The following is a 23,055-nucleotide window of genomic DNA, read 5'->3' on the forward strand; positions in this document are numbered from 1 at the left end:
CTGGGTCCTCCAGGACCGCTGAACCTCCTGGATCCCTGGAACCTCCTGGACCCCCTGCACCCCCGGAACCTCCTGGACCCTTGGGACCCCCTGGACCCCCGGGACCTCCAGGACCCCTGGAACCTCCTGGACCCTCGGGACCCCCTGGACCCCTGGAACCCCCTGGACCCCTGGAACCTCCAGGACCCCCGGGACCCCCTCTCCCCCCTCTGTCCCCACTGTCCCCGCTCCCCCGTGCGGGGCGCGGCCGGCCCGGCTCTCCCGGTGCTGCGGCCGCTGAGGAGTCGCTTCCAACCAGAGCATTAAAAAGGGGCCGGGAGAGCTCCGGGAAACCTCCGGGAGCGCTCCCGGAGCTGCCGCTCCGCCGCCTTTTCATTTTTATTTTGTCCCCTCCTCCCTCCCTCCCTCCCCGCCCGCCACCGGCGCTGGCACCGGCGGCCCCCGGCGGCCCCCGGTGGCCCCCATGCTCCGCTCGCCGGCCAGCCCCGCAGCATGCCCGAGCCGCCGGACGGCGAGCGGCCCCGGCGGGCCCCGGAGGAACGGGCGGAACCGGCGGCAGCCACCGGAGTGCTGGGTACGGGAGAAGCGAGGGCTCCGGGAAGGCCGGGATGCGGCTGGATGCGGATGAGGGCCGGGATGCGGATCCCCGGGATGCGGGAAGGGAGCGGGGGGGGCTGCCGGTGGCGACCGGAGCATCCCCCCCACCCAGCCCCGGTACCGGGAGAGCTGCGAGCCGCCCCCCGCCGTGGGGACTCATTTGGGGAGGGGGCTGTGGGTCTTTGGGGGTCTGTGAGTCTTTGGGGGGGTCTGTGGGTCTTTGGGGGTCTGTGAGTCTCTGGGGGGGTCTGTGGGTCTTTGGGGGGGGTCTGTGAGTCTCTGGGGGGGTCTCTGAGTCTCTGGGGGGTCTGTGAGTCTTTGGGGAGGGGTCTGTGGGTCTTTGGGGGGGTCTGTGGGTCTTTGGGGGGGTCTGTGGGTCTTTGGGGGTCTGTGGGTCTTTAGGGGGGTCTGTGAGTCTCTGGGGGGGGTCTGTGGGTCTTTGGGGGTCTGTGGGTCTTTGGGGGGGTCTGTGAGTCTCTGGGGGGGTCTGTGGGTCTTTGGGGAGGGGTCTGTGACTCTTTGGGGGGGGGGTCTGTGTGTCTCTGGTGGTCGCGGCTGATTTCGTGTCACTGTCCCCTCCACCCCGGACATCTCCGAGTCCCCCCCCCGGGACGCGGTTGGCACTCGGTGTCCCCCCCCCCTCCCTCAGCGGTGACATCCCCACCCCCCCCCCGTGTCACCCCCACCCCATCAAGGCTTTTTTACCCCCCCCACCCCCCCTTGCCAGGCCCGTGTCCCCCCCCCAGCCCAGCGCGACAAGGGGGGGGTGGCGCAGCTCGCAGCCTTTGTGTCGCTGTCCCCACGCTGTCGCCGGGGTCCCCTCCCCCGCGTGGCTGGTGACACCCCCAGCTCGGGGTCCCCGCGGTGGGGCGGGATTGGGGAGGGGAGGGGGGCTGGTGCCACCCATCTCGGGGACCCCTCCCTCCCTCCCTGCGGGCGGGTGACCCAATTCGTGTCCCCTCCCTGGGGACACCGCTCGCTCCCCGGGGCAGCCGCAGCTCCGGTGACCTTAGCCCGGGAGCCAAGGTGAGCGGCACCGCTGGGGACAAACCGGGACACACCGGGCTTGGCACAGCCCCCCCGCTGGCACCCGGGGGGTGGCACCGCCTGGCGGGAGGGGCTGCGGGGACAGCGGGGGCAAAGGGGACGCGTGGCCGCAGCGGGGTCACCCCCCCCCCACCCGAACCCAGCCGGTTTTGGGGGTGCCGGGTTCCCTTTTCCATGATTTTAGGCAGGAAAAGCTCCCCCTGGCCCCGGATTTGTGTCCCCCGGGGGTGGGGACAGGCGGGTGGTGGCAGTGTCGCGGGGTGGCAGCGCTGCGGGCAGGACATCAATAATAAATAATAAATAATGCAGGGTGGGTGAGCTCAGCCCGCGGCGTCACCCGCTGCCAGGGCAGGGTGGCACCGCCGCCGGGCAGCCTGGGAGCCCCGCAGCCCGGTGTCCCCGTGGCCTGGCACCCTAAAACGCTGGCACCCCCATATCCCCATGGCCTGGCACCCTAAAATATTGGCACCCTAAAACACTGGCACCCTAAAACATTGGCACGCTGATATTCCCATGGCCTGGCACCCTAAAACACTGGCACCCTAAAATATTGGCACCCTAAAACACTGCAGCCCGGTATCCCCATGGCCTGGCACCCTAAAATATTGGCACCCTAAAATATTGGCACCCTAAAACGCCAGGACCCTAAAACATTGGCACCCTGATATCCCCATGGCCTGGCACCCTAAAACACTGGCACCCTAAAACATTGGCACCCTAAAACGCTGGCACCCTAAAACACTGCAGCCTGATATCCCCATGGCCTGGCACCCTAAAACATTGGCACCCTAAAACGTTGGCACCCTAAAATATTGGCACCCTGATGTCCCCATGGCCTGGCACCCTAAAACATTGGCACCCTGAAACACTGGCACCCTAAAACACTGGCACCCTAAAACACTGGCACCCTAAAACACTGGCATCCCCATATCCCCATGGCCTGGCACCCTAATACATTTGCACCCTAAAACACTGGCACCCCGATATTCCCATGGCCTGGCACCCTAAAATATTGGCACCCTAAAACACTGAAGCCTGATATCCCCATGGCCTGGCACCCTAAAACATTGGCACCCTAAAACACTGGCACCTTAAAACATTGGCACCCTGATATCCCCATGGCCTGGCACCCTAAAACCCTGGCACCCTAAAACATTGGCACCCTAAAACACTGCAGCCCGGTGTCCCCATGGCCTGGCACCCCAAAACATTGGCACCCTGAAACACTGGCACCCTAAAACACTGGCACCCTGGCTACCCCAGCACCCCCATACCCCAACACCCAGCTACCCCTGCACCCCAACAGCCAGGCCCTCGGGCACCCCAGTATTTGAGCACCTTGGTACCCTGATAGCCTGGCACCCCAACACCCCGGCACCCCAACACCCCGGCACCCCAACACCCTGGCATTACAACACCCTGGTACCTTGGTACCCTGGCACCCCAACACCCTGGCACCCCAACACCCTGGCACCCCAACACCCCAACACCCTGACACCCCAACAGCTGAGCACCCCTAAACCCCAACACCCAGGCACCCAAATACTCCGGGCAGCCCCTTACCCTGGCACCCCATTACCCCGCACCCCAACACCCTGGCACCCCATATCCCGCACCCCATTACCCTGGCACCCTGGCACCCCAACACCCTGGCACCCCAACACCCTGGTACCCCATTACCCCGCACCCCAACACCCTGGCACCCCTAAACCCCAACAGCCGGGCACTTCAGCACCCCATTATCCCACACCCCATTACCCCGGCACCCCTAAACCCCAACACCCCAACACCCTGGTATTACAGCACCCTGGTACCTTGGTACCCTGGCACCCAAACACCCCAATACCTCAGCACCCAGACACCCTGGCACCCCAACACCCTGGCACCCCTAAACCCAAACACCCTGGCACCCCAGCACCCTGGCACCCCTAAACCCCAACACCCTGGCACCCAATTACCCTGGCACCCCCTTACCCCGCACCCCAACACCCTGACACCCCAACACCCTGGCACCCCGTTACCCCGCACCCCAACACCCTGGCACCCCATTATCCCGCACCCCAACACCCCAACACCCTGGCACCCCATTATCCCGCACCCCAACACCCTGACACCCCTAAACCCCAACACCCCGCACCCCGTTACCCCGGCACCCCGGCACCCCTCTCCGTGCCCGGGCGGGGGTGGCAGCCCCGGGGTGTCCCCAAGTGCCACCCCCGGCGGGGGGACAGCGCGGCCCTTCAGAGCCCATGGGGGCGCCGAGCTCGGGGATTCCCGCAGCTTTTGGGGTGCCCTCCCTGCAGCTCCGGCATTTCCTGTTTGCCCGGCGATTTCCGGCACCCCGAACCCTTCCCAGCCCTGGGGCACCCCGAGGATCCGCGACATCCCCGCCCGAGGAGGGGACACTGAGGCAGGAGGGGACACTGAGGCAGGAGGGGACACCGAGCGACACCCGGGGGGTCCCCACCCCATCGCGGACCCCCCCATCCCTCCCTCCCCGCCAGCTCCGGCTGGGTTTTTTGGGGGTTCCCCCTGTCCCCACCCTCCCAGGGAGGCGACAAAAGCCACCCCAAGTGTCCCCTCGCTGTCCCCCGCTGCTTTGGGGACTGTCCCCATCCCACCTCGGATCCCGCCTCGCCGCGTTTCCATGGAGACCGGCTGCTATTTTTTATTATTTTTTTTTCCCCCTATTCCCGTTTTTCCTGCGCTTTTCCATCCCTGGGAGCCCGAGGGGCAGCGGGAGGAGGTGAGAGGATTTGGGGACGCTCCGAGGGGACACCCCGCGACCATCGGGTACCCCCGGCCGTGCCGGGACGCGCTGGCGGCTCCTCCCCGCGGCTGTCGGGGTCGGATTTTTGGGATGTGCCGGTTTTTTTGGGATGTGCCGCAGGAGAAATGCGATGCCGGGGAGATTTGGGATTTGGGATCCGCTTCCCGGGGATTTTGATCCCTCCCCGGCCTCCCCCCGGCAGATAAACTCTTCGGGAAGCGGCTGCTCCAGGCCGGGCGTTACATCATGTCCCACAAGGCCTGGATGAAAACCGTGCCCACGGAGAACTGCGATGTGCTCATGACATTCCCGGGTAGGGATGGGGCCGGGAAAACCGGGATCGGGAGGCGGTGGGACCGGGAAAACCGGGATTGGGGTGGGATGGGACTGGGAAAACCGGAATCGGGATTGGGGTGGGGTGTGACCGGGAAAACCGGGATTGGGGTGGGATGGGACCGGGAAAACCGGGATTGGGAGGAGGTGTGACCGGGAAAACCGGGATTGGTGTGGGGTGTGACCGGGAAAACCGGGATTGGGAGGAGGTGCGGCCAAGAAAACCGGGATTGGGGTGGGATGGGATTGGGAAACCGGGATCGGGGTGGGATGGGACCGGGAAAACCGGGAAACCGGGATTGGGGTGGGATGGGGCCGGGAAACCGGGATTGGGGTGGAATGGGACCGGGAAAATCGGGATTGGGGTGGGATGGGATTGGGAAAATCAGGATTGGGGTGGGATGGGACCGGGAAAACCGGGATTGGGGTGGGATGGGACCGGGAAAACCGGGATTGGGGTGGGATGGGGCCAGGAAAACCGAGATCGGGGTGGGATGGGAGCGGGAAAACCGGGATTGGGGTGGGATGGGACTGGGAAAACCGGAATCGGGATTGGGGTGGGGTGTGATTGGGAAAACCGGGATTGGGGTGGGATGGGACCGGGAAACCGGGATTGGGGTGGGGTGTTACCGGGAAAACCGGAATCGGGATCGGGGTGGGATGGGACCGGGAAACCGGGATTGGGGTGGGATGGGATTGGGAAACCGGGATCGGAAGGCGGTGGGACCGGGAAAACCGGGATTGGGGTGGGATGGGACTGGGAAAACCGGAATCGGGATTGGGGTGGGATGGGACCGGGAAAATTGGGATTGGGGTGGGATGGGGCTGGGAAACCGGGATCGGGGGTGGGGTGTGACCGGGAAAACCGGGACTGGGAGGAGGTGCGGCCAAGAAAACCGGGATTGGGGTGGGATGGGACAGGGAAAACCGGGATTGGGGTGGGATGGGACAGGGAAAACCGGGATTGGGGTGGGATGGGACCGGGAAAATTGGGATTGGGGTGGGATGGGGCCGGGAAAACCGAGATTGGGGTGGGATGGGGCCGGGAAAACCGAGATCGGGGGGCGGTGGGACCGGGAAAACCGGGATTGGGGTGGGATGTGATTGGGATAACCGGGATTGGGGTGGGATGGGGCTGGGAAAACCGGGATAGCCGGGGCAGGAGGGGGTGGGGATGGTGAGGAGAGCCCGGGAGGCGGCAGCGGGGATGGGATCTGGGATCTGGGATCTGGGATCTGGGATTTGGGATCTGGGATTTGGGAAGGATGTGGGACATGGGGATCGGGATGGGGACCGGGATGGGGACCGGGATGGGGGACACCTGGAGGGACAGGGATAGGGACACCTGGAGGGCTGGGGACAGGGACAAGGGACACCTCGCGGGTTGGGGACAGGGACAGGGACAAGGGACACCTGGACGGTTGGGGACAGGGACACCTGGACGGTTGGGGACAGGGACAAGGGACACCTCGCGGGTTGGGGACAGGGACACCTGGCAGGCTGGGGACAGGGACAGGGACACCTGGCAGGCTGGGGACAGGGACACCTGGCGGGTTGGGGACAGGGACACCTGGCAGGCTGGGGACAGGGACACCTGGCGGGTTGGGGACAGGGACAGGGACACCTGGCAGGCTGGGGACAGGAACATCTGGCAGGTTGGGGACAGGGACAGCTGGCGGGTTGGGGACAGGGACACCTGGCAGGCTGGGGACAGGGACACCTGGCGGGCTGGGGACAGGGACACCTGGTGGGTTGGGGACAGGGACGAGGGACACCTGTCAGGCTGGGGACAGGGACAGGGACAGGGACAGGAACACCTGGCAGGCTGGGGACAGGGACAGGGACAGGGACACCTGGCAGGTTGGGGACAGGGACAGGAACACCTGTCAGGCTGGGGACAGGGACAGGGACAGCTGGCGGGTTGGGGACAGGGACACCTGGCAGGTTGGGGACAGGGACAGGAACACCTGTCAGGCTGGGGACAGGGACAGGAACACCTGTCAGGTTGGGGACAGGGACAGGGACACCTGGCGGGCTGGGGACAGGGACACCTGGCGGGTTGGGGACAGGGACAAGGGACACCTGGCAGGCTGGGGACAGGGACAGGGACACCTGGCGGGTTGGGGACAGGAACACCTGGCGGGTTGGGGACAGGAACACCTGGCAGGCTGGGGACAGGGACAGCTGGCAGGCTGGGGACAGGGACACCTGGCAGGCTGGGAACAGGGACAGCTGGCGGGTTGGGGACAGGGACAAGGGACACCTGTCAGGCTGGGGACAGGGACAGGGACAGGGACAGGTGTGGCTGTCCCCACGCAGACAGCACAGATGACCACACGCTGCTGTGGCTGCTCAACCACATCCGCCTGGGCATCCCCGAGCTGATCGTGCAGGTGCGGCACCACAAGCACACGCGCGTCTACGCCTTCTTCGTCACCGCCACCTACGAGAGGTGTGTCCTGTGTCCCCTGGGTCACCTGTGGCACCAGGGTGTCCCCAGGGTGGCACCAGGGTGTCCCCAGGGTGTCCCCGGGATGTCACCAGGGTGTCCCCCAGGGTGTCACCAGGGTGTCCCCAGGGTGTCACCAGGGTGTCACCAGGGTGTCCCCAGGGTGTCCCCAGGGTGTCACCAGGGTGTCACCAGGGTGTCCCCAGGGTGTCACCAGGGTGTCCCCGGGGTGTCACCAGGGTGTCCCCAGCCTGTCCCTGGCCTGTCCCCACGCTGTCCCCAGGGTGTCCCCGGGGTGTCACCAGGGTGTCAGCAGGGTGTCCCCAGGGTGTCACCAGGGTGTCCCCCAGGGTGTCCCCGGCCTGTCCCCACGCTGTCCCCAACGCTGTCCCCAGGGTGTCCCCAGGGTGTCCCTGGGGTGTCACCAGGGTGTCTGTGGGGCGTCCCCAGGGTGTCCCCAGCCTGTCCCCACACTGTCCCCAGCTGTCCCACACTGTCCCCACACTGTCCCCACACTGTCCCACACTGTCCCACGCTGTCCCCACACTGTCCCACGCTGTCCCCACACTGTCCCCATGCTGTCCCACGCTGTCCCCACACTGTCCCCACGCTGTCCCACACTGTCCCACGCTGTCCCCACACTGTCCCCACACTGTCCCACACTGTCCCCACGCTGTCCCCACGCTGTCCCCATGTCCCCACACTGTCCCACACTGTCCCCACGCTGTCCCACACTGTCCCCACACTGTCCCACACTGTCCCACACTGTCCCCACACTGTCCCCACACTGTCCCCACGCTGTCCCCACACTGTCCCCACACTGTCCCACGCTGTCCCACACTGTCCCTGTGCTGTCCCCACACTGTCCCCACGCTGTCCCCACACTGTCCCCACACTGTCCCCACGCTGTCCCCATGCTGTCCCCACACTGTCCCCACACTGTCCCCACACTGTCCCCACGCTGTCCCACACTGTCCCCACACTGTCCCCACACTGTCCCCACGCTGTCCCACACTGTCCCCACACTGTCCCACGCTGTCCCTGTGCTGTCCCCGCGCTGTCCCCACGCTGTCCCCACACTGTCCCACGCTGTCCCCACACTGTCCCACACTGTCCCCACACTGTCCCACACTGTCCCACGCTGTCCCCACACTGTCCCACACTGTCCCACGCTGTCCCCATGCTGTCCCCACGCTGTCCCACACTGTCCCCACACTGTCCCACACTGTCCCACACTGTCCCCACACTGTCCCCACGCTGTCCCACGCTGTCCCACGCTGTCCCCGCGCTGTCCCCACACTGTCCCCGCGCTGTCCCCACACTGTCCCCACGCTGTCCCACACTGTCCCACACTGTCCCACACTGTCCCACGCTGTCCCCACACTGTCCCCACACTGTCCCCACACTGTCCCACACTGTCCCCGCGCTGTCCCCACGCTGTCCCCACACTGTCCCACACTGTCCCCACACTGTCCCCACGCTGTCCCCACGCTGTCCCCACGCTGTCCCCGCACTGTCCCCACACTGTCCCACACTGTCCCCACGCTGTCCCCACGCTGTCCCACACTGTCCCCACGCTGTCCCCACACTGTCCCACACTGTCCCACGCTGTCCCCACGCTGTCCCACACTGTCCCCACGCTGTCCCACACTGTCCCCACACTGTCCCCACACTGTCCCCACGCTGTCCCACACTGTCCCACACCGTCCCCACGCTGTCCCACACTGTCCCCACACTGTCCCCACGCTGTCCCACGCTGTCCCACACTGTCCCACACTGTCCCCACGCTGTCCCCACGCTGTCCCCACGCTGTCCCCATGCTGTCCCCACACTGTCCCACACTGTCCCACACTGTCCCCACACTGTCCCCACGCTGTCCCACACTGTCCCCACGCTGTCCCCGCGCTGTCCCCACGCTGTCCCCACACTGTCCCACGCTGTCCCCACGCTGTCCCACGCTGTCCCACACTGTCCCCACACTGTCCTACACTGTCCCACGCTGTCCCCATGTCCCCACGCTGTCCCCACACTGTCCCATGCTGTCCCCACACTGTCCCCACACTGTCCCACACTGTCCCCACACTGTCCCCACACTGTCCCCACGCTGTCCCCACACTGTCCCCGCGCTGTCCCCACGCTGTCCCCACGCTGTCCCCACGCTGTCCCCAGTTTGCTGCGCGGGGCGGATGAGATCGGGCTGCGGAAGCCGGTGAAGGCCGAGTTCGGGGGCGGCATGCGCAGCTTCTCGTGCGAGGAGGATTACATCTACGAGAACATCGAGAACGAGCTCTTCTTCTTCACCTCACAGGTCAGGGGGGACGGGGACGGGGGTTTGGGGTTTGGGGTGTTTGGGGTGTGGGATATGGGGTGTGGGATATGGAATGTGGGGTTTGGGGTATGGGGTGTGGGATGTGTGGGATATGGGATATGGATAGGGGGTTTGGGATATGGGGTGTGGGGTGTGGGATGTGTGGGGTTTGGGATATGGATATGGGGTGTGGGATATGGAATGTGGGGTGTGTGGGGTTTGGGATATGGGGTGTGGGGTGTGTGGGGTTTGGGATATGGGGTGTGGGGTTTGGGGTTTGGGGTGTGGGTGTGGGGTTTGGGGTGTGTGGGGTTTGGGATATGGGATACAGGGATGTGGGGTCTGGGGAGTCTGGAGGGTGTGTGGGGTTTGGGATATGGAATGTGGGATGTGTGGGATGTGTGGGGTTTGGGATATGGGGTGTGGGATATGGGGTGTGGGGTGTTGGTGTGGGGTTTGGGGTGCGTGGGGTTTGGGATATGGGATACAGGGATGTGGGGTGTGGGATATGGGATGTGGGGTGTGTGGGGTTTGATGTGTGGGATGTGTGGGGTGTGGGGTTTGGGGTGTGTGGGGTTTGGGATATGGATATGGGGTGTGGGATATGGGATGTGGGGTTTGGGGTGTGTGGGGTTTGGGATATGGGATACAGGGATGTGGGGTGTGGGATGTGTGGGGTGTGGGGTGTGGGATGTGTGGGGTTTGGGGTTTGGGATGTGTGGGGTTTGGGGTGTGGGATGTGTGGGGTGTGGGGTTTGGGGTGTGTGGGGTTTGGGATATGGGATGCAGGGATGTGGGGTGTGGGGTGTGGGATGTGGATACGAGGTGTAGGATATGGGATACAGGGATATGGGGGGGATTGGGATACAGGGATTTCAGGATATGGGGTACAGGGATATGGGGACACAGTTATAGGGGATATGGGATATGGGGTGTGGGATATGGGGTGTGGGATATGGGATATGGGATATGGGATGTGGGGTTATGGGATATGGGGTTATGGGATATGGGGATATGGGATATGGGATATGGGATATGGGGTATGGGATATGGGATATGGGGTGTGGGATATGGGGTGTGGGATATGGGGTGTGGGATATGGGATATGGGATATGGGATATGGGATATGGGGATTCCAGGATATGGGATATGGGATACGGGGAGGCTGGGTGAGGATCCTGCCACCCCGGGCAATGGGGACAAGGTGGGCAGGGGAGGGGACAGACCAGGGATGGAGGGGACAGGCCAGGCAGGGGACAGGCCAGGGAAGGGAGGGGACAGGCCAGGGATGGAGGGGACAGGACAGGGATGGAGGGGACAGGACAGGGATGGAGGGGACAGGCCAGGCAGGGGACAGGCCAGGGAAGGGAGGGGACAGGCCAGGCAGGGCAGGGGACAGACCAGGGATGGAGGGGACAGGCCAGGGATGGAGGGGACAGGCCAGGCAGGGCAGGGGACAGGCCAGGGAGGGGACAGGCCAGGGATGGAGGGGACAGGCCAGGCAGGGCAGGGGACAGGCCAAGGATGGAGGGGACAGGCCAGGCAGGGCAGGGGACAGGCCAGGCAGGGCAGGGACAGTGCCGGTGTCACACGCAGGAGCGGCAGAACATCATCCGGTACTGGCTGGAGAACCTGCGGGCCAAGCAGGGCGAGTCCCTGCACAACATCCACTTCCTCGAGGGACAGCCCATCAGTGAGTGTGACACCTGGTGGCACCTGGTGACACCGCCGTGACAGCCGGTGGCACTGCCATGACACCGCCATGACACCTGGTGACACTGCCATGGCACTGCCATGACACCCGGTGACACTGCCATGACACCTGGTGACACCACCATGACACCCGGTGGCACTGCCATGGCAGCTGGTGGCACTGCCATGGCACCTGGTGACACTGCCATGACACTGCCATGACACCTGGTGACACTGCCATGACACTGCCATGGCACCTGGTGACACTGCCATGGCACCTGGTGACACCTGGTGGCACTGCCATGGCACCTGGTGGCACTGCCATGACACTGCCATGGCACCTGGTGGCACCCGGTGGCACTGCCACTGTGGGGTCACGCTGGGCACAGAGCTCCCACGTCCCCGTTGTCCCCGTTGTCCCCGTCCCTACTCCCGCGTGGGGTGGCACTGGGGACACCAGGGCCATGTCCCCATGTCCCTGACCCCGTTTCCCTGATCTCATGTCCCCTGTCCCTGTCCCCGTGTCCCTGTGTCCCTCACCCTGTTGTCCTTACTGTCCCCGTGTCCCCATTGTCCTCTTGTCCTCCTGTCCCTGTCCCTGTCCCCACTGTCCCTGTGTCCCCATTGTCCTCTTGTCCTCCTGTCCCGGTCCCTGTCCCCATTGTCCCTGTGTCCCTGTGTCCCCATGTCCCCCTGTCCCATGTCACTGACCCCATGGTCCCCCTTGTCCCCATTGTCCCTGTCCCTGTCACTGACCCTGTGTCCCCATGTCCCCCTGTCCCTGTCCCTGTGTCCCTGTCCCCGTGTCCCCCTGTCACTGTCCCCATTGTCCCCATGTCCCTACTGTCCCCATGTCCCCCGATGTCCCTGATGTCCCCATGTCCCCGATGTCCCCACTGTCCCCGATGTCCCCGATGTCCCTGATCTCCCCTGATGTCCCCGATGTCCCCTGATCTCCCCCGATGTCCCCATATCCCCTGATGTCCCCATGTCCCCATGTCCCCTGATCTCCCCCGATGTCCCCATGTCCCCATGTCCCCTGATGTCCCCCCGATGTCCCCGATGTCCCCGATGTCCCTGATCTCCCCTGATGTCCCCATGTCCCCTGATCTCCCCTGATCTCCCCTGATGTCCCCATGTCCCCATGTCCCCCGATGTCCCCGCTGTCCCCCTGTTCCCCGATGTCCCCGCTGTCCCCATGTCCCCGATGTCCCCATGTCCCCATGTCCCCGATGTCCCCATGTCCCCACTGTCCCCGATGTCCCGATGTCCCCATGTCCCCTGATGTCCCCATGTCCCTGATGTCCCCTGATCTCCCCCGATGTCCCCGATGTCCCCAATGTCCCCTGATCTCCCCTGTCCCCCGCTGTCCCCATGTCCCCTGATGTCCCCATGTCCCCATGTCCCTGATCTCCTCTGATGTCCCCATGTCCCTGATGTCCCCTGATGTCCCCCTGTCCCCCCGCTGTCCCGCTGTCCCCATGTCCCCTGATCTCCCCTGATGTCCCCATGTCCCCTGATGTCCCCGATGTCCCCATGTCCCCTGATGTCCCCTGATGTCCCCCTGTCCCCCCGCTGTCCCGCTGTCCCCATGTCCCCTGATCTCCCCTGATGTCCCCATGTCCCCTGATGTCCCCGATGTCCCCATGTCCCCTGATCTCCCCTGATGTCCCCATGTCCCCCGCTGTCCCCGCTGTCCCCATGTCCCTGATGTCCCCATGTCCCCTGTCCCCCCGCTGTCCCGCTGTCCCCATGTCCCCTGATCTCCCCTGATGTCCCCATGTCCCCTGATGTCCCCGATGTCCCCGATGTCCCCATGTCCCCGATGTCCCCGATGTCCCCTGATGTCCCCCTGTCCCCCCGCTGTCCCCGCTGTCCCCGCAGTCCCGGAGCTGGCAGCTCGGGGTGTGATCCAGCAGCTCTTCCCGCTGCACGAGCAGAGGATCCTCAAGCGCCTGATGAAGTCCTGGGTGCAGGCGGTGTGCGAGGCGCAGCCCCTGGGTGAGACTGGGGTCACCTGGGTGAGATTGGGGTCACCTGGGTGAGATTGGGGTCACCTGGGGGCTTTGGGGTCACCCCAGGGACTTGGGGGTCACAGCCCCTGGGTGAGATTGGGGTCACCTGGGTGAGATTTGGGGTCACCTGGGGACTTTGGGGTCACCTGGGTGAGATTTGGGGTCACCTGGGGGCTTTGGGGTCACAGGTCCTTTGGGGTCACCTCAGGGACTTTGGGGTCACCTGGGTGAGACTGGGGTCACCTGGGGACCTTGGGGGTCACAGAGCCTTTGGGGTCACAGCCCCTGGGTGAGATTTGGGGTCACCTGGGGGCTTTGGGGTCACCCGGGGACTTTGGGGTCACCCGGGGGCTTTGGGGTCACCCGGGGACTTTGGGGTCACCTGGGGGCTTTGGGGTCACCCGGGGACTTTGGGGTCACCTGGGGACTTTGGGGTCACAGCCCCTGGGTGAGCTTTGGGGTCACAGAGCCTTTGGGGTCACCTGGGGACTTTGGGGTCACCTGGGGACCTTGGGGTCACCCTGGGTGAGATTGGGGTCACCTGGGGGCTTTGGGGTCACCCGGGGACTTCGGAGTCACTTCTGGGGTCACAGAGCCTTTGGGGTCACCTCGGGGACTTTGGGGTCACTTCTGGGGTCACCGAGACTTTGGGGTCACCCGGGGACTTTGGGGTCACAGCCCCTGGGTGAGATTTGGGGTCACCCCGGGGACTTTGGGGTCACCCCAGCGGGGTTTTTGGGGGTCCCAGAGTGTTTTTGGTGACCCCGGTGGAGTTTTTGGTGACCCCATTGTGGTTTTTGGGGTCCCAGAGTGTTTTTGGTGACCCCGGTGGAGTTTTTGGTGACCCCATTGTGGTTTTTGGGGTCCCAGAGTGTTTTTGGTGACCCCGGTGGAGTTTTTGGTGACCCCATTGTGGTTTTTGGGGGTCCCAGAGTGTTTTTGGTGACCCCATTGGGGTTTTTGGGGTCCCAGAGTGTTTTTGGTGACCCCATTGGGGTTTTTGGGGTCCCAGAGGGTTTTTGGTGACCCCATTGGGGTTTTTGGGGTCCCAGAGTGTTTTTGGTGACCCCATTGGGGTTTTTGGGGTCCCAGAGGGTTTTTGGTGACCCCATTGGGGTTTTTGGGGGTCCCAGCCCCGCTGACGCCCCCCGTGCCCCCCCAGATGAGATCTGTGACTATTTTGGGGTGAAGATCGCCATGTACTTCGCCTGGCTGGGTTTCTACACCTCGGCCATGGTGTACCCGGCGGTGTTCGGCTCCATCCTCTACACCTTCACCGACAGCGACCAGGTGAGGCCACGGCACCTGCCCCACCCTCCTGGGGGGGTTCCCAACATTTATGGGGGGTTCCCAACCTTCCTGGGGGGGGGGTTTCTCACCTTTCTGGGGGGTTCCCGACCTTTCTGGGGTGTTCCTCACCTTCCTGGGAGGTGTTCCTCACCTTTCTGGAGGGTTCCCAGACTTTCTGGGGGGGTTCCCAACATTTATGGGGTGTTCCCAACCTTTCTGGGGTGTTCCTGACCTTCCTGGGGGGGTTTCTTACCTTTCTGGGGGGTTCCTGACCTTCATGGGGGGGTTCCCAACCTTCCTGGGGGGTTCCCCACCTTTCTGGGGGTTTCCAACCTTCCTGAGAGCTTCCCCACCTTCCTGGGGGGGTTCCAGACCTCCTGGGGGGTTCCTGACCTTCCTGGAGGGGTTCCCCACCTTTCTGGGGTGTTCCCCACCCTCCTGGAGGGTTCCCGACCTTTTTGGGTGTTCCCCACCTTCCTGGAGGGGTTCCCAACCTTTATGGGGGGTTCTCGACCATCCTGAGAGCTTCCTCACCTTCCTGGGGGGGGTTCCCGACCTTCCTGGGGGGGTTCCTGACATTTCTGGGGGTTCCCCACCTTCCTGATGGGTTCCCAGACTTTCTGGGGGGTTCCCAACCTTTCTGGGGGGTTCCCGACCTTTCTGGGAGGTGCTCCTCACCTTTCTGGGGGGTTCCCGACCTTCTGGGGGGGTTCCTGACCTCTCTGGGGCGTTCCTGACCTTCCTGGGGGGGTTCCTGACCTTTTGGGGGGGTTCCCGACCTTTCTGGGGTGTTCCTCACCTTCCTGGGAGGTGCTCCTCACCTTTCTGGGGGGTTCCCAACATTTATGGGGGGTTCCTCACCTTCCTGGGGGGGTTCCTCACCTTTCTGGGGTGTTCCTGACCTTTATGGGGTGTTCCTGACCTTCCGGGGGGGTTCCCCACCTTCATGGGGGAGTTCCCGACCTCTCTGGGGGGTTCCCGACCTTTCTGGGGTGTTCCTCACCTTTCTGGGGTGTTCCTCACCTTTCTGGGAGGTGCTCCTCACCTTTTGGGGGGGGTTCCCCAAATTTATGGGGGTTCCCAACCTTTTTGGGGGGTTCCAGACTTCCTGGGGGTTCCCGACCTTTCTGGAGGGTTCCCAGACTTTCTGGGGGGTTCCCAACATTTATGGGGGGGTTTCCAACCTTTCTGGGGGGTTCCCCACCTTCCTGGGGGGGTTTCTCACCTTTCTGGAGGGTTCCTGACCTTCTGGGGGGGTTCCTGACATTCCTGGGGGTTCCCCACCTTCCTGGGGGGTTCCCGACCTTTCTGGGGTGTTCCTGACCTTCCTGGGAGGTGTTCCTCACCTTTCGGGGGGGTTCCCCAAATTTATGGGGGTTCCCAACCTTTTTGGGGGGTTCCAGACTTCCTGGGGGGTTCCTGACATTCCTGGGGGTTCCCGACCTTCCTGGGGGCTTCCCAGACTTTCTGGGGGGTTCCCGACCTTCTGGGGGGGTTCCCAACATTTATGGGGGGTTCCCGACCTCTCTGGGGGGTTCCCCACCTTCCTGGGGGGGTTTCTCACCTTTCTGGGGTGTTCCTGACCTTCCTGGGAGGTGCTCCTCACCTTTCGGGGGGGGGGTTCCCCAAATTTATGGGGGTTCCCAACCTTTTTGGGGGGTTCCTGACCTTCCTGGGGAGTTCCCGACCTTTCTGGAGGGTTCCCAGACTTTCTGGGGGGTTCCCAACCTTTATGGGGGATTCTCGACCTTTCTGGGGTGTTCCTGACCTTCCTGGGGAGTTCCCGACCTTTCTGAGGGGGTTCCCAGACTTTTTGGGGGTTTTCCATCTTCCCTTGGGGTTCCCGACCTTTCTGAGGGGTTCCCATCCTTCCTGGAGGGTTTCCATCTTCCCTTGGGGTTTTCATCCTCTCCTTGTGGGTTTTAATTCTCTCCTCGAGGTTTTTGACCCTTCTTTGGGGTTTTCATCCCTTCTTTGGGGTTTCTGTCCCTTTTTTGGGGTTTCTGTTCCTTCTTTGGGGTTTCTGACCCTTTTTTGGGGTTTCTGACCCTTTTTTGGGGTTTCTGACCCTTCTTTGGGGTTTCTGTCCCTTCTTTGGGGTTTCTGACCCTTTTTTGGGGGTTTCTGACCCTTCTTTGGGGTTTCTGACCCTTCTTTGGGGTTTCCATCCCTCCCTGTGGGATTTTCCTTTCCCCCTCCTTCCATTTCCCCCCTCCCTCTTCCCCCGATTTTCCCCCACCCTCCACCCCTGACATTCCCTGGGGGTTCTGGGGTCCCCCCAATCCCTCCGGGCTGGATTTGGGGGGGACATCGGGGCCGGGAGGGGACCAACCCCGGTGCAGTTGGTGCCGTCTGTCCCCCAGACCAGCCAGGACATCTCCTGCGTGGTCTTCGCCCTCTTCAACGTCGTCTGGGCCACGCTGTTCCTGGAGGAGTGGAAGCGCCGCGGCGCCGAGTTCGCCTACAAGTGGGGGACGCTGGACACGCCCGCGGAGTCCATCGAGGAACCCCGGCCCCAGTTCCGGGTCAGCGAGGGGACGGGGGCACGGCCCGGGGGAAAGGGTCTGATCCCTGGGGATCCTGTTCCCTGGGGATCCTGTTCCCTGGGGATCCTGTTCATTGGGAAAGGGTCTGATCCCTGGGGATCCTGTTCCTTGTGGGATCCTGTTCTTGTGGGATCCTGTTCATTGGGGGATCCTGTTCTTTGGGAAAGGGTCTGATCCCTGGGGATCCTGTTCCTTGGGAAAGGGTCTGATCCCTGGGGATCCTGTTCTTTGGGAAAGGGTCTGATCCCTGGGGATCCTGTTCCCTGGGGATCCTGTTCATTGGGGATCCTGTTCATTGGGAAAGGGTCTGATCCCTGGGGATCCTGTTCATTGGGGGATCCTGTTCCTTGGGAAAGGGTCTGATCCCTGGGGATCCTGTTCTTGTGGGGATCCTGTTCCCTGGGGATCCTGTTCCTTGGGAAAGGGTCTGCTCCCTGGGGATCCTGTTCTTGTGGGGATCCTGCTCCCTGGGGATCCTGTTCATTGGGGATCCTGTTCCCTGGGAAAGGGTCTGATCCCTGGGGATCCTGTTCCTTGTGGGATCCTGTTCATCGGGGATTCTGTTCTTGTGGGGATCCTGTTCCCTGGGGGTCCTGTTCATTGGGGATCCTGATCCCTGGGGATCCTGTTCATTGGGGGATCCTGTTCCTTGTGGGGATCACATCCCTTTGGAAAGGTTCAATTCCCTGGGGATCCTGCTCCCTGGGGATCCTGTTCATTGGGAAAGGGTCTGATCCCTGGGGATCCTGTTCCCTGGGGATCCTGTTCCTTGTGGGATCCTGTTCTTGTGGGGATCCTGTTCCCTGGGGATCCTGTTCCCTGGGGATCCTGTTCATTGGGGATCCTGTTCCCTGGGGATCCTGTTCTTGTGGGATCCTGCTCCCTGGGGATCCTGTTCCCTGGGGGATCCTGTTCTTTGGGAAAGGTTCTGCTCCCTGGGGATCCTGTTCTTTGTGGGTTCCAGTTCCTTGTGGGGATCCCATTCCTTGGGAAAAGTCCCACTCCTTTTGGGGGATCCCATCCTTTTTGGGAGACCCCATTCCCTTGGGAAGGCCCCAGGACTGCGAGATCCCATCCCGAGGGGGTTCAGCGGCCAGCATCGGGATCACAGAGGGATCCCATGGGGTTTTGGGGTCCCCCCTCACTGTCCCATGGTGTTTTGGGGTCCCCCCTCACTGTCCCATGATGTTTTAGGGTCCCCCCTCGCTGTCCCATGGGGTTTTGGGGTCCCCCCTCACTGTCCCACGGTGTTTTGGAGTCCCCCCTCACTGTCCCATGGGGTTTTGGGGTCCCAGCTCGCGGTCCCATGGGGTTTTGGGGTCCCAGCTCGCGGTCCCATGGGGTTTTGGGGTCCCCCCTCGCTGTCCCATGGGGTTTTGGGGTCCCACCATGTTGTCCCATAGGGTTTTGGGGTCCCCCCTCGCTGTCCCATGGGGTTTTGGGGTCCCAGCTCGCTGTCCCACCCCAAACGCAGGGGATGAAGCGGATCAGCCCCGTCACCAGCGCTGAGGAGTTTTATTACCCGCCCTGGAAGCGGCTCCTGTTCCAGTGCCTCGTCAGCCTCCCCGTCTGCCTCACCTGCCTCGCCCTCGTCTTCCTCCTCATGCTGGGCTGCTTCCAGCTCCAGGTGTGTCCCTGTCCCCACTGGGGGCTGACACCTGATCCTGATCCCGATCCTGGTCCTGATCCTGGTCCTGATCCTGGTCCTGGGACCTGATCCTGGTCCTGGTCCTGGTCCTGGTTCTGGGACCTGATCCTGGTCCTGGTCCTGATCCTGGTCCTGATCTGGGATCCTGATCCCGATCCTGGTCCTGGTCCTGGTCCTGGTCCTGATCCTGGTCCTGGTCCTGGTTCTGGGACCTGATCCTGGTCCTGGGCCTGGTCCTGATCCTGATCCTGATCCTGATCCTGGTCCTGCTCCTGGGCCTGGGACCTGCTCCTGGTCCTGGTCCTGGGATCCTGATCCTGGTCCTGGTCCTGATCCTGGTCCTGATCTGGGATCCTGATCCTGATCCTGGTCCTGGTCCTGGTCCTGGTCCTGGTGCTGGTGCTGGTGCTGGTGCTGGTCATGATTCTGATCCTGTTCCTGTCCCTGATCCCATTCTTGATCCCATCCCTTCCATTCCTGTCCCCATCCCTGTCCCTGTCCCTGTCCCATCCCTGTCCCCATCCCTGTCCCTGTCCCTGTCCCTGTCCCTGTCCCATCCCTGTCCCCTCCTGTCCCCATCCCTGTCCCTGTCCCATCCCTGTCCCACCCCTGTCCCCTCCTGTCCCCATCCCTGTCCCTGATCCTGTCCCTGTCCCCATCCCTGTCCCACCCCTGTCCCATCCCTGTCCCTGTCCCCACCCCTGTCCCTTGTCCCCACCCCTGTCCCTGTCCCCTGTCCCCTGTCCCCTGTCCCCTGTCCCTGTCCCTGTCCCTGTCCCATCCCCATCCCCGTCCCTGTCCCTGTCCCCGTCCCTGTCCCTGTCCCTGTCCCTGTCCCATCCCTGTCCCCTCCTGTCCCCATCCCTGTCCCTGTCCCATCCCCACCCCTGTCCCACCCATGTCCCACCCCTGTCCCATCCCTGTCCCCATCCCTGTCCCCTGTCCCTGTCCCCCAGGAGTTCGTGCTCAGTGTCCAGGAGCTGCCGCGCATTCTCCGCTTCCTGCCCAAGATCATCCTGGCTGTCATTGTCACCGCCTGTGACGAGCTCTACAAGAAAGTGGCCTTGTGGCTCAATGACATGGGTGCGTTGGGGACACGGGGGTGGCCCTGGGGTGGCCCTGGGGTGGCCCTGGGACCCCCTGACCCCCCCGTGCCCTGCAGAGAATTACCGGCTGCAGAGCGCCTACGAGAAACACCTCATCATCAAAATCGTCCTGGTGAGGGGACACGGGGACACGGGGACACGGGGGACACTGGGGGGACTGGGGGGACTGGGGGGACTGGGGACACTGGGGGGACTGGGGACACTGGGGACACTGGGACAGTGGGGGGATTGGGGGCACTGGGGACACGGGGGACAGTGGGGACACTGGGGGGACTGGGGACACTGGGGACACTGGGGACACTGGGGACACTGGGGGGACTGGGGACACTGGGGGGACTGGGGACACTGGGGACACTGGGGGGACTGGGGACACTGGGGACACTGGGGACACTGGGGGGACTGGGGACACTGGGGACACTGGGGACACTGGGGACACTGGGGGGACTGGGGGGACTGGGGGGACTGGGGACAGAGGGGACACGGGGACACGGGGACACTGGGGGGACTGGGGGGACTGGGGACACTGGGGGGACTGGGGACACTGCGACAGTGGGGACACAGGGGACACTGGGGACACTGGGGACACTGGGGGGACTGGGGGGACTGGGGACACTGGGGGGACTGGGGACATTGGGGACACTGGGGACACTGGGGGGACTGGGGGGACTGGGGACACTGGGGGGACACTGGGACACGGGGGACAGTGGGGACACTAGGGACACTGGGGACACTGGGGGGACTGGGGACACTAGGGACACTGGGGGGACTGGGGGACATTGGGGACACTGGGGGGACTGGGGACACTGGGGACACTGGGGACACTGGGGGGACTGGGGGGACTGGGGGACATTGGGGACACTGGGGGGACTGGGGACATTGGGGACACTGGGGGGACTGGGGACATTGGGGACATTGGGGGGACTGGGGGGGACACTGGGGACACTGAAGGGGACTGGGGGGACTGGGGGCATTGGGGACACTGGGGGGCACTGGGAGGGACTGGAGTGGCTCTTGATAAGGGACACAGGGGACACAGAGGGGACACAGGGGACGCACAGGGGACAGAGGGGACCACAGAGGGGACAGAGGGGACACAGAGGGGACAGAGGGGACACAGAGGGGACAGAGGGGACACAAAGGGACGTGGGAGGTCCCAGTGGCTCTTGGTGAGGGGACACAGAGGGGACACAGAGGGGACACAGAGGTCCAGGAGGGACAGAGGGGACCAGAAGGGTCCTGGCAGCCGCAGAGGTGACAGACGAGGCTGGAGATGTCCCACAGGGGACACAGAGGGGACACTCCGCCACCACGGAGGGGACACCGAGGTGACCGAGGTGCCACCCCCGTGTCACCACCGCCAGTTCCAGTTCGTCAATTCCTACCTGAGCCTTTTCTACATCGGGTTCTACCTCAAGGACATGGAGCGGCTCAAGGAGGTGAGGGGACCCTGCCGGGGGGGGGTGGCGGGATGTCCCCAAAGTGTCCCCAACACCCCCTGACCCCCCCCCCCCTGTCCATCATCACCGCACCCCTCTGGGTGTCCCCGCGTGTGTCCCCGGCGGTGGCCGGCGCGGCTCACGGCGCGTCTCTGTGTCCCTGTGTGGTGTCGCCGTGTGTCCCTTGGTGTCCCTTGGTGTCCCTTTGTGTGTCACTTCCGCAGCTCCTGCTCATCCTGTCCCTGTCGCAGAGCCTCGCGCGGCAGCTCCGGGAGGCTCTGCTCCCCTCCATCCTCCTCCACCTCCACCTGTCCCTCATCTTCCTCAGGCGCCTCCTGCGCTTGTGCTGGACGCGGGGAGTATCCAAAGTAGGAGCGGGGAGGGACGGGCTGGGGACCGCGGGGACACCCGGGGGACAGACAGGGGACAGACAGGGGACAGCCAGGGGACCGAGGGGACACTCGGGGGACAGCCAGGGGACAGCCAGGGGACAGCCAGGGGACACCCGGGGGACAGACAGGGGACAGACAGGGGACAGCCAGGGGACACCCGGGGGACAGACAGGGGACAGCCAGGGAACAGCCAGGGGACCGCGGGGACACCCGGGGGACAGACAGGGGACAGCCAGGGGACCGCGGGGACACCCGGGGGACAGCCAGGGGACACCCGGGGGACAGACAGGGGACAGCCAGGGGACCGAGGGGACACTCGGGGGACAGCCAGGGGACAGCCAGGGGACAGCCAGGGGACCGAGGGGACACTCGGGGGACAGACAGGGGACAGCGGTGTCCCCAAACCACCCCCCGGGCACCCCAGGCCGAGGGGACAGCCAAGGGACAGCCAGGGGACACTCGGGGGACAGCCAGGGGACACTCGGGGGACAGCCAAGGGACAGCCAGGGGACACTCTGGGGACAGCCAAGGGACAGCAGTGTCCCCGGGCACCCCCGGCCTTGGTGTCCCCAACCCTCCCGAGCACCCCCGGTCTTGGGGACACGGGAGGGACCCAGATGTCCCCAACCCCCCCAGGGTGGCGGTGGCGCTGCTGCCATCGGGGTGGTCACAGGAGAGGGGACACCGTGGGGACACCAGAGAGGAGCAGGGGACACCGTGGGGACACCAGAGAAGAGCAGGGGACACCGTGGGGACATCACAGGAGGGGCAGGGGACACCGTGGGGACACCAGAGAGGAGCAGGGGACACAAGTGACCCAAGAACCCCGCGCGGGAGGGTCCAGACCAGGGGACCACTCCCCCAGCAGCCTCCATGGGCCAGCGGGGGCCAGGAGGTGACACCGTGGCCACCGTGTCCCCCCAGGAGGTGACACCGTGTCCCCCCAGGAGGTGACACAATGGCCCCCCAGGAGGTGACACCATGGCCCCCCAGGAGGTGACAGCGTGTCCCCGCGAGAGGTGACACCGTGGCCACCGTGCCCCTGCGGGAGGTGACACCGTGGCCACCGTGTCCCCCCGCTGGAGGTGACACCGTGGCCACCATGTCCCCCCGCTGGAGGTGACACCGTGGCCACCGTGTCCTCCCAGGAGGTGCCACCGTGTCCCCCCAGGAGGTGACACCGTGGCCACCGTGTCCCCGCAGATGCTGGCCACGCTGCTGCTGACGCGGCAGTTCCTGGGGGAGGTGACACCATGTCCCCCAGGAGGTGACACCGTGGCCACCATGTCCCCGCAGATGCTGGCCACGCTGCTGCTGACGCGGCAGTTCCTGCGGGAGGTGACACGGTGCTCCCCCAGGAGGTGACACCGTGGCCACCGTGTCCCCGCAGATGCTGGCCACGCTGCTGCTGACGCGGCAGTTCCTG

The 23,055-nt window shown here is 64.3% G+C and overlaps 1 protein-coding gene across 3 annotated transcripts in view; it reads left to right on the plus strand.

Moving 5' to 3' along the window:
• Positions 1–385: 385 nt before the first annotated feature.
• Positions 386–23,055, plus strand: part of ANO8 (anoctamin 8) — a 30,372-nt gene continuing 7,702 nt past the window's right edge. The window contains exons 1-13 of one of the 3 annotated variants that reach the window (XM_058858874.1): positions 386–574; positions 4,617–4,727; positions 7,067–7,199; positions 9,366–9,504; positions 11,101–11,197; positions 13,081–13,197; positions 14,374–14,501; positions 16,865–17,026; positions 18,522–18,674; positions 19,652–19,778; positions 19,858–19,913; positions 21,163–21,237; positions 21,462–21,605. In XM_058858874.1, coding sequence (XP_058714857.1) covers positions 493–574; positions 4,617–4,727; positions 7,067–7,199; positions 9,366–9,504; positions 11,101–11,197; positions 13,081–13,197; positions 14,374–14,501; positions 16,865–17,026; positions 18,522–18,674; positions 19,652–19,778; positions 19,858–19,913; positions 21,163–21,237; positions 21,462–21,605 — 1,524 coding nt within the window. In that variant the 5' untranslated portion in view covers positions 386–492. Of the gene's footprint in view, positions 575–1,526; positions 1,624–4,616; positions 4,728–7,066; positions 7,200–9,365; positions 9,505–11,100; positions 11,198–13,080; positions 13,198–14,373; positions 14,502–16,843; positions 17,027–18,521; positions 18,675–19,651; positions 19,779–19,857; positions 19,914–21,162; positions 21,238–21,461; positions 21,606–23,055 lie in introns of those variants that run through there. The other 2 variants (XM_058858875.1, XM_058858876.1) reach the window with 2 other exon arrangements.

Source organism: Poecile atricapillus, chromosome 28 (assembly GCF_030490865.1).
Source record: "Poecile atricapillus isolate bPoeAtr1 chromosome 28, bPoeAtr1.hap1, whole genome shotgun sequence".
Classification (NCBI taxonomy): Eukaryota; Metazoa; Chordata; class Aves; order Passeriformes; family Paridae; genus Poecile; species Poecile atricapillus.